The following is a 10,624-nucleotide window of genomic DNA, read 5'->3' on the forward strand; positions in this document are numbered from 1 at the left end:
ACTAATATAGTTAACAAAATAATGAGTTAAGCTTTTCTTTTCTTTTTTCTTTTTTCTTTTTTCTTTAAAAAAAATTGAAAGTTAAAACTTGTTCTTGAAAATGCCCTGATTCAATTCAATTTATCTAAAGGCTCTCCTCTCCGCCTTAACCGAACTTCTAGTCCAGGCAACGAAAGCCGAAAAGTCGTCTCTAGCCCACCATACTCCACCCCCACTGACGCCGCCGACACCACCATCCCTCCATTTCCCAACCGACAGAAACTATCTTCCAAACGACACGCCCATAAATTAGAAAGACAACATAGTCTCGGCCAGCGTCTTTAAATTATTTTTCTGACTTTTTAAGACAAAATCAGAACGAGAAAATTGTGGATTGGCAATTATGGAGGAAATAGGAGGAGGAGGAGGGAAACAAGGAGGAGAAGTGTGTGTGTCTAGATCAGTGAACGAAGTATGGAAAGGGATGATGAATTGGTTAGGGTTTGTAATGAAGTTGTTCTTACAGATATTAAGAGGGACTCCTTCTATGGCTCAATTTTTACTTTCTTATATTGGTTTCACATTTCCTCTTCTTTCTTCTTCTTCTTCTTCTTTCAAGCCATTGCCTGTTGTTGAGATTCCCTTGCAAGAAACCACGTCGAACAAGATCACAGACACAGCCCATGATAGCAGTTGTCTTCCTGGTTATGTCTGTGATTTAGGTGCTTCTGATGATTGCCTCATTGAGAAACTCACTGTACGTGCTCTCTTTTACTGTTTCCATTATTATTATTTTTATGGGTTTTGTTTAAATTTTTAATTTTTTTGTAGGGTGTTTTTAGTGGTTATTGGAACTGTTTTTCTGTGTTTTGAAAGTGGCTAGCTAGGTTTTTTATTATACATTTTTTTTCATTTAGGTTAGTTTGGTTTTAGTAGACAGGAGAAAATGAATGACAGTTTGGGGAAATGTAGTAATAAATGATGAATAACAAATTCATGCTGTTAGATACGTAACTGTTATGGATTGAATTTGGGAGCTTTTGTGTCGCATGAAGTGATAGTGGTTGTTTTAGTATAAGTTTTGTTGTGGTAGAAAGGAAATCTGCCACTGGCCTAAATTATGATAGTTTAATTTTTTTAATAAAAAGTTGTATAAATGCAGTTTATTCTGCAAATGTAGGTGGTGCTTGACTTGGATGAAACTCTTATTTGTGCATATGAGGCTTCTAGCTTGCCAGCCATTATTCGCACCCAAGCTGTAGAAGCAGGGGTGAAGTGTTTTGAGTTGGAATGTTTCTCTTCAGAGGTCTCTCTATCTCTTTCTCAATATATATATAGAGACCTTATACTTTGATTTTTATCAGTATCCTAGCTACATATTAACATCATCTTACTGGATTGAAGGATGTTGAAGGAAAACCAAGGATTAATTATGTGACAGTGTTTGAAAGACCTGGTTTGAAAGAGTTCTTGAAACAGATTGGTGAATTTGCAGATCTGATTTTGTTTACTGCTGGTCTTGAAGGTAGATGTTGTTCTGTTAGTTTTATTGATCTTCCAGTTATTCTTTTCATTTTTCCTCTTATTTATCATGTTTAGATTTCATACAGGTTACGCCAGACCGCTCTTTGACAGAATAGATGTGGAGAACCGATTTAGTCAACGTCTTTATCGACCTTCAACTGTTAGCACGTAAGTGCCCTTGTTTATTGCCAATGCTCTTTGTTTATAGAATATCCTGTCTGATGCAAAAATACTGTAACAGATGGGTGTTTATAACCATTTTGTGCTGTTACTTTGTTGGTTTATTGAGACGCTCATTGAACCTTGGGCTACACAATGTGGGGTGTGGCATCACCCTTTTGATATTGTTAGCAAACTTACTTTCTTTATTAGGGTTAAGTGGCAGAACAAAGTGTTCTTAACAGATAGGGTTAGATTGCGAGGTCAGTCCTTGTAACGTCACATAGGTTCCATCTTCAAACTCAGTGAAGAGAAATTTAACTTAGAATGAGTGGGTTTGGTTATAGCCAGTTTGTCCTCTTTCATCTTTGGTTTATTGAGAACCTCATTGAACCTTGGACTACACATGGGGTACGGTGTCAAGCAACCATACTAAGCAATCATTCCCTTCTGGAGTGTGAGTGGGGTTTGATCCCTAATTTAGGCTATTATTATGCTATTGGTATGGCATCAAGTGACTGTACTAATTTTAACTAGTTTGTGCACAATATTATTCATGTTACTGAGGCGATATATATTTGATATTTTGGTATTTTAACTTGTTTGATTGATTTAGAACTGGCATGAGTATATATCAAAGAGTAGGAAGGCTAGATAGCTAGGTCAGAAATGCCTTTGGAATGTTTTGTGAGTGCTACCTCTCATCTCATCTGGCATAATTGTTCCCCTTTTTCTTTTTGAATAATTTCATGTGTAATGGTTTATAGGGTCTATGTTGCCAGTGAGAAGATTTGATTAGAGCATTCATTTTAGAAATAGCTTTACTGGAAAAGCTAATTCTAGTTCACATATCATTGTTTACCACTTGCATAACTCCTTCCAGACTTGGAAGCCATGTGGGAAATTGTTGCTTATCTGGAAAACTGGAATAAACCACAAGTTGTTGTCATTTTATTGGATTCTGAAATGAATATAGATTGAGGATCTTGCTTGCAAACGCTGACAATCTTTAACATTTTGTAAATCACAGGGAATATAGAGAACATGTGAAGGATCTGTCTTGTTTATCAAAAGATCTCTCACGAGTTGTGATTGTTGACAACAACCCATTTAGTTTCTTGCTACAACCATTGAATGGAATACCATGTGTTCCATTCTCTGCTAGATTGCCATATGATGAGCAGGTAGGAATTCCCAGTGCATTTAGGAATTTTACTTTTGTTTAATGCCAAAGAATCTTATATACTTCATTTCTGTTTGTTTCTGCCATTTGGCTTGTGCAGCTTTTGGACGTCCTCCTTCCACTCCTCAAAAACCTATCCCTACAGAAGGATGTTAGGCCTGTTCTTTACGAGAGGTTCCGCATGCCGGAATGGTTTCAAATGCATGGCATTCCTGCTTCTGCTTTGACAGTGTGAGAATGAATAAGCTGTGTGCACCTGCGCAAACACATCTCCGTGGTAGCGTTTTGCATTGATAAATTGTCATTCCATGTATATTATTGTTGTCATGAACAGGTGCTGGTGAAGGGAATTATGTTCTTTTGAGGAACCTGCAATGGTGAATTTCTGAAAGTAAGTTACGAAGCAGGCTTTCCATGATTGAGCAAGCTCAGATTCTTTTGTAATTAGGCATAGTTAGTAGCGTTAATGATTTTGAAGGTTTTGGAAATTGCTTTTTGTTGCGGATTAGTTGACTCTTCCCTTGTATAAACATTGTGGAATGGTTATTTATGATTCTTTCCTCTGTTTTTTCCGCCACTTAATCCTTATTATTTATGATTGGTTAATTTTAAGTAAAATAAAAAAATCAATTTTCTGGGAAACGCGTTTGAAACCACGTTCCCAAGCAGTCACTGTCCTTAATATACGTTTGGTGGCTTTCTTTTTATTTTTTTGAAAGCTCGCTAGCTGGGCTATATATAGAATCACAAGAAAAGAGTGAGGTTATAAATCGAAGCAAATATTATGTGATGTGAGGAGGCATGAGATTCTCATAATCCTCAAATGTAACAGCAATGATCGGAGCATGCGCTTCGCCATCTAGTTCCCTCAAGCATGTATTTATAAACCTAGCTATATGTACCGGACTGCCAATATACAGCAAGTAGCTAAGCATAAAGAGAAATATAATATAATTTTATCATGGCCACAATAACGAGCACGATTGTTGGAGCGAAGGTAAAACTTACTTTTGAAATGTTTCCTCTGAGCACCATAGGTGAGGTGAAGCAGAAGATTACTGAGCTAACGAATTTGAATAGGAACAGGCTAACTCTTAGGGGTGGCCATAATCTTGAAGACTTGGAGGATTATCGCACACTCGAAGAATGTCGATACAGAGGAGAGGCAACCATTCATCTTGATGTTAGTCCCTTATCTGGAAATCCAGAGTTCGACATTGCTGTTGGGCTTCCAAGTAATGATTGGAAGGCAATGAAAGTGAGAGAGACAACCACAGTGGCCGAATTGAAGGACAAAATCATGGAGCGCTGGGGCATTCCAACCTGTAGAATGACCCTGACTCGCCTTGGCACAACAATGGAGGAAGATTCTTCCTCCTTAATTGATTACTATATTTCATTGATGGGTGTCATCAGAGTTGCGGAACATGAAACCAAGGAAGCTGTAGAAAGCGAGAAGGGAGGTGAGACCTAGAATATTTGCACATCTTTAGACATTAGCTTAAATAAACCATTTTCTCAATTGAATTTCAGAAAGATTCGAGCTTGACGACCAGTTTCCATAACATGCAGGCAGCATAATAGCAATTCCAGCCATCCAATAATTTCTATATTATTAATTAATGTGCATGCAAGACTATCCTCCCCAGGAACGCCCCTTGCCTGGAAAAACGATTTTAACTTGACCAAAATTTGGTCTGATGCCGTTTTGTTTAATCAACCAATACGTACAATGACATAACACGCAAACTCCATAGGCAATCATTGGGTTCTCACCTAGCTTAATCATATTTCTGTCACAGTAAAAAATAATCCTCGATCAATGCAATTCTCTTCTCCATCTGCAAACTGCTCTTCAAGCTACTCAAGACTTATCTGTAACATGTATGGTTGATTGTGCTCATATATATGATATCATGATGTGAAACAAGATGCCTTCTTTGTTTGACACTTTGGATATTAGCGAGGGAGTTTGAGATTTTGGTTGTTGGATGGACTTGACATTGATAAATTAATAGACTTTTTGAACAATTTTGCTATATGTTTTTTTAATAATGTGATATTTTATAAAGTAAGCTTTTATATCCGAGTTCCATAATGTCGACGAAGTGAATTGAAAGGTGAGTTTTTTAATGAAGAGTTGTGTCCGTTTAAAAATCTATTTAAAATATTATATATCAGGCCTGTATCGTTGCGAGCTAAATCTTTACTCTCCCAAGCCGAATGACAGTCTTGAGCAAGAAGATGAATTTGACGTAGCAGTCAATGATCTCCGTTATAACTTTCACCATAAGCTAATACGTTTCGATGCCACCAAATACCCAAATTGCTCTAGATTTGTCTCGCAAAACTACAGTCTCTCAAGCAATGAAAGATACGCTCTTGTTCCTAGTTGCAGTGGTAACACAAAGGACTTGGAATTGATGACGCCTGAACCGGAGCATATATATATCCGTTGGGAGACAGTTGGGGAAAACCATCCAGATCAGCTCTGGTGTATGAATTTTCCAGAGCCAGCTCCATTTTGAGTCATGATGCAGCTGATTAGTCTTGGAGATCATCAGCTCCAAGAGTATTGATATATCTAAGTCACTTTGACAGCACTTGTATTTTATGATTAATTAATAATTTGCATGTGCAACTAACAATAATTGATATTTTAATCTCTTTTTTTTTGTAAATTATTAGATGTGTTTTGTGTAGAAAAACATAGTAAAATTATTGAACATAAGAAATGTAGAATTGGTCTTTGCTTCTTTTATCCTAATAATTCATTAAGGTAATATTTGGTTTAAAGTATAAAGAACAAAGATGAAGATTTTTTTGGCTGGTCTTGAGGAAATAGGGAGATCATCATCTCCTAGTTAAAAGACTTGTAAGGTATGGCGGGGAAGATGCAATGGTCGCTTTTTTAATTAAAACTTGTTAAACCAGCACATGATTCTCAACTAGATCCTCAAAGAAAATAAGTTCTCACCTAGATCCCCCAACAATATTAAGCGTACCCACTCAAATTTATAAAAAAAATGAAGACGTTTCAAGATAAATAATACGTCCTCGTTATTTTATGAATTTCAAGGCGAGATTTTAAGATGAGGGTTAATTATGAATGCGGTGAAGGAAAATGTTACCTAGACAACTAATTTGAGCACTAACTCTTAGGATTTCTCAGGAAGGTGATGTGTTAGAAAATCATTACACGTTTGAATATTATGGCTACAGAGAATAGGTGGTCTTTCATCTTTCTATTTGCTGATGTTCTTGGTTGCTATCATATGTACTAGTTTATCAAGTGTTGCCCTTCACGTTGCTATCTGTTTACAATTCCAGTTCTGGACTCTTTTAGTTTTATGCTACCAGGGATGTTCTTGCAAAGAATTCTTGGAATCCATATAAAGGTGGAAATAACAGAAAGCAAGAAACAGAATAACAAATATCTCAAGAGCAGACAAGATTTGTTGACAAAAGAAAGTTGATAAGAGAGAGATAGAGAGATGGCACTTCAACTGAACCACTTGTATCCATACACTTCTAAGCATGGCAAACAACCTAAGCCTCCACTTACCTCCACCAGACCTAGGCCAACAAAATTTCAAGTCAAAGCAGCGCCCACAAATGGCAGGGAGCTGATACAGTCTGGTGCAGTCAGGCCAATACCACCAACGGAGGCAGCCATGGCAATGAGCTCTGAAGGTTTCATGCTCCTGGACATCAGACCAGATTGGGAGAGGGACAAGGCACGGGTGGCTGGGTCATTGCACGTGCCCCTCTTTGTCAAAGACATGGACAATAGTCCCTTAACTCTTTTGAAGAAGTGGGTTCATTTTGGATACATTGGCTTATGGACTGGCCAAAATTTCACCACGTTGAATCCTCATTTTCTCCAGCAAGTGGAGGCCAAAGTTCCTGACAAGGATGCCAAGCTTCTTGTGGCTTGTGGTGAAGGACTAAGGTAAGAAAGATTGGTGTTTGTTTCTTAGAAATCTTTGTTAAAGCAGGCTACTAGCCCAAAATGAAGTGACCGATGTGGTTCTATAGCCATCTTGCTTTACTTTGTTGCGATGGCACAGGTCCATTATGGCAGCTTCGAAGTTGTACGCGGGAGGATTCAAGAACTTGGGATGGCTTGCTGGAGGATTCAATCGTTCTGCAGTTGGTGATTTCCCCGCTGTTGAAGGTTCAGGAAAATTGCAATATGCAACCATAGGTGGTGTTTCCTACTTCTTCCTTCAATTACTCATACTGTTGCAAGCCGTGGGCAAGGATGATTAATTGGCAAATAACGCGATATGCTCTCAAAATCTGTAAACGTTTAGAGGCAGCTTTTTTATGGTAATGTTGGCTAGAAAGCCCAGACGTTTTTAAGCATATTTTGACGTTGCTAATATCTAATGCTGGGCTACAGAAGCATGTTAAACAAAGCACATTTCCCACTCTGCATCCCAAATCATAACTGCCATCACAGTTCAAAATGCATGAACATTCCCAATGGCAGGTACGAATCATGCAGGCTTGTCAAAAGATGAGGAGAAAGACACATTTGCTCACATAATTGAATGCCACATGCTTAAAAAATCAACTTCAAGATCAAACAAGATCTTGGAGCCTTAAAAGTTGAATTAAACCATGAATAAATAGTCTAACAAAGAAAGGGACATTTATTGGATTGTCTCTGTAGTTTCGGATGAAAAGTAAAGGTAAAAGCAATCGAAAAGATCCGCACTTAGCAAATATTATACACAAAGTAGCCAAGTGCTTATGGACTGCTTTTGGATGACTTGAACACAGCTACATCAGAGAACACCCCTGCAGAAAATCAATCAAACAAAATCAGCAAGCTCTCCACCATCTTTGTAGCTGAAAATATTTCTGCAAGATTACGAATAAAACAATCGGAAAGAACTGTTAAATTGGGAAAAACAGTACAAACAGCTGAATAGGCGAGCATGTATTGAAAGACATAACCATGTAGACATGATAACTAATGATAACTAATGAAACATAGGCAACAATAAATTACCATTGTAATGTTACAAACGTGAGATATATGACAAACCACAATACAAATAGGAACATTCAGCAGTGCTACATGTTCCGCAAGCAATAACATATAAATATCAGTAACAAGACCAAAACTTGAGCTCTCTCAAGTCTCGAATAATCACAAACTCTTACCACCCCCATGAGATGCTACAAGAGTGAAAAGGTATCTATCACTGGAAAGGAGCATTTCTAATCTTGTCATCAATGCCAAAATTCGAATTTAAAGATAAAGCATAAAGCAATCACATGAGATTCCTAAGGCTTGCCTTATACTAATGAATTCATGGTGAGATGCAAAGCAACCAATTATGAGGATATCCAAACCATTCCTAGTCAGACTCTTTGAACTGCTAACAACTTGCTATAAATTTTTTTTACAGTTGTAAGCTATTCTCAGTAATTATATATATATATTTTTGGTCCTTTTAGGGGCAAGAACTTGCTAGTTTCAAGAAGCTCTATCTGTGCCCAGATGCAGCCCATAATGGCGTGATATGTGATATTAAATCTCCAATAAACCGATGGAAACGATAAGATTTTCTTTCGTTTCTTAAATTGATATGCAGCAGTTCCAAGCTGCATTGTCACACCTCCAGGACCAAGAACAGGTCAGTGAATCAACAATACAAGTAATCACCTGGTTTTAACTTTCTTAAATTTGACAAGGGAACAAATCGTCAATAGAAAACAGCAGCATGTCCAGAGATATCAATCATTGGCGTTTATCTGAGATTGTTTTAACAAGAATCAACAAAGTTAACATAATTTTTTAAATCAAAGAAAAATTAGCATAAGTAAAATAGAATAATTATGTCGATGTTGTGCATACTGTCAAATCCTAGAGTAAGAGCACTGGGACAACAAAGAAGCCAAAATAAGCAGCCAAACACCAGTAATCACAACACTTTCTCTTCACTTACAGCTACAGACTAGACTCAAAAAAAATGCCTCAGTCCCGCATCAAGGAGCACATACATGAACATCTAAGTTTCCAGATTATCATTGTTAAAGACAGAAAACAAATAGCCATCAACTGATCAAAGGGATAATAAGCTATTAATTAAAGACAGAACATAAAAGGTGCCATATATTTGACCATTGACAAATAAACAACGCCACCCGAGATAGTAACACCATCTAAAACATAACAAAGTACAAGAATTATAAAATCTCGAAAACATCAAATCCAACAACCAACAATCTTAATATAATTACTAATATCAAGCACCAACATCTTTGAACCTCACCTTGAGCCACCCCCACCAAACCCCCCCTCCTAATCCGACCGACTAGCAAACCTCTCCACCTTCTTATCATTCAAATTAAGGCCAACCATAGCCTCACCAAGCCCACAACTCACCTCCGCCAGCACCTCAGGATCACTGTAATGCGTTACAGCCTGCACAATAGCTCGCCCCCTCTTAACAGGATCCCCACTCTTAAAAACCCCAGACCCAACAAACACCCCATCGCATCCCAACTGCATCATCAACGCTGCATCAGCAGGAGTAGCCACTCCACCCGCCGCGAATTGCACAACAGGCAACCTCCCAAGCTGCTTTGTCTGCATAACCAAATCATAAGGCGCAGCAATCTTCTTTGCAAAGGTAAAAACCTCATCATCATCCATATTTCTCAACATCCTTATATCACCCATCACAGACCTAACATGCCTAACAGCTTCAATAACGTTCCCCGTGCCCGCCTCGCCTTTAGTCCTAATCATTGCCGCCCCTTCCCTTATCCTCCTCAAGGCCTCACCCAAATTCCGGCATCCGCAAACAAAAGGGATGCGGAAGTTATGTTTGTTAATGTGATTTTCTTCATCAGCCAGTGTAAGAACCTCGGATTCGTCAACATAATCGACACCAATCGCTTCAAGGATTTGGGCTTCGACGAAATGCCCGATTCGGGCTTTCGCCATGACAGGGATGGTCACTGCTTGTTTTATTTCTTTGATGAGCTGAGGGTCGCTCATGCGTGCCACACCACCTTGTGCACGGATGTCTGCGGGGACTCGTTCTAATGCCATGACGGCGCAAGCTCCGGCTTCTTCAGCTATACGGGCTTGTTCAGCTGTGACCACGTCCATTATGACCCCGCCTCTGAGCATTTGAGCTAGGCCTACCTTAACGGAGAATGGGGATTTTTTGGTTTCTGTTATTGTCCCATTGCCGTAGACAGCCACAACTCCGGTTCCTGCCATTTTTTTCAGAGAGAGAAAGGGAGAGATTGGTTTTGGATGGGTTATGAGAGAGAGAGAGAGAGAGAGAGAGAGGCGGCGATAGAGGAGAGGGAATTGTGGTGCTTAAGTAGTGAGAGCGGTGGGGCTGTTGAATGGTTCTTATTTATTTGGAAAACATCGACTTTAGTCCTACAATTATAAAGATGTATTCAATTTGGTTTATGTATATTTTTTATTATTAAACAGATGGTTAAAAAATTCTTAAATTTCAAATTGGCCCAGGTATAATGTTTCAATTAATAAAATTAATTTTTTTTTAATACTTTTTATATCAAATGTGAGCTTGGTTTAAAGGGGGTGAAGGCTATTTCATAATTTTGTAAAATAGTTTTCATAGAGAGATATTAAATGAGAGTTGGGGGACTAATCTGAGTAGCCTTAATTCTTACTGGTTGAGGAGGAGGTTGTGTCTTGATGGTATGAGATTCTGATCAGACGGTTGAGAAGAGTCTTGGAGGGGGGGGGGGCAGGTAGATTTTTGGAACTTGGAG

At 38.4% G+C, this 10,624-nt stretch overlaps 3 protein-coding genes across 7 annotated transcripts; 2 read left to right on the top strand and 1 right to left on the bottom strand.

Moving 5' to 3' along the window:
* Positions 1–80: 80 nt before the first annotated feature.
* Positions 81–3,420, top strand: LOC105121936 (carboxy-terminal domain RNA polymerase II polypeptide A small phosphatase 1-like). 3 transcript variants are annotated; one of them, XM_011020809.1, is made up of 6 exons: positions 81–736; positions 1,160–1,285; positions 1,384–1,504; positions 1,590–1,671; positions 2,693–2,846; positions 2,946–3,420. In XM_011020809.1, exons 1-6 carry the CDS (start codon positions 383–385, stop codon positions 3,078–3,080), a joined length of 972 nt encoding a protein of 323 aa, XP_011019111.1. In that variant the 5' UTR covers positions 81–382; the 3' UTR covers positions 3,081–3,420. The 3 variants fall into 3 exon arrangements, with proteins under 3 accessions (XP_011019111.1, XP_011019112.1, XP_011019110.1); XM_011020808.1 differs by having other exon boundaries at positions 82–736; positions 1,381–1,504; XM_011020810.1 differs by lacking the exon at positions 1,160–1,285.
* Positions 3,421–6,159: 2,739 nt separating this feature from the next.
* On the top strand, positions 6,160–7,266 carry LOC105121937 (Rhodanese/Cell cycle control phosphatase superfamily protein). Its single transcript, XM_011020811.1, has 2 exons — positions 6,160–6,797; positions 6,916–7,266. The coding sequence occupies exons 1-2, from the start codon at positions 6,340–6,342 to the stop codon at positions 7,115–7,117; spliced, it is 660 nt and encodes a 219-aa protein (XP_011019113.1). The 5' UTR covers positions 6,160–6,339; the 3' UTR covers positions 7,118–7,266.
* A 121-nt stretch (positions 7,267–7,387) lies between these two features.
* RSR4 (Aldolase-type TIM barrel family protein) lies at positions 7,388–10,188 on the bottom strand. Of its 3 annotated transcripts, XR_841623.1 has the most exons (3): positions 9,136–10,188; positions 8,526–8,614; positions 7,388–7,651 (listed from the first exon to the last, which is right to left on the bottom strand). XR_841623.1 is itself a non-coding variant. In XM_011020812.1 (2 exons), the coding sequence occupies exon 1, from the start codon at positions 10,092–10,094 to the stop codon at positions 9,165–9,167; it is 930 nt and encodes a 309-aa protein (XP_011019114.1). In that variant the 5' UTR covers positions 10,095–10,188; the 3' UTR covers positions 7,388–7,651; positions 9,136–9,164. The 3 variants fall into 3 exon arrangements, 2 of the variants coding, with proteins under 2 accessions (XP_011019114.1, XP_011019115.1); XM_011020812.1 differs by lacking the exon at positions 8,526–8,614; XM_011020813.1 differs by lacking the exon at positions 8,526–8,614 and having other exon boundaries at positions 7,388–7,714.
* Positions 10,189–10,624: the final 436 nt, after the last annotated feature.

The sequence above is a fragment of the Populus euphratica genome, unplaced genomic scaffold (assembly GCF_000495115.2).
Source record: "Populus euphratica unplaced genomic scaffold, PopEup_1.0 scaffold46.1, whole genome shotgun sequence".
Lineage (NCBI taxonomy): Eukaryota > Viridiplantae > Streptophyta > Magnoliopsida > Malpighiales > Salicaceae > Populus > Populus euphratica.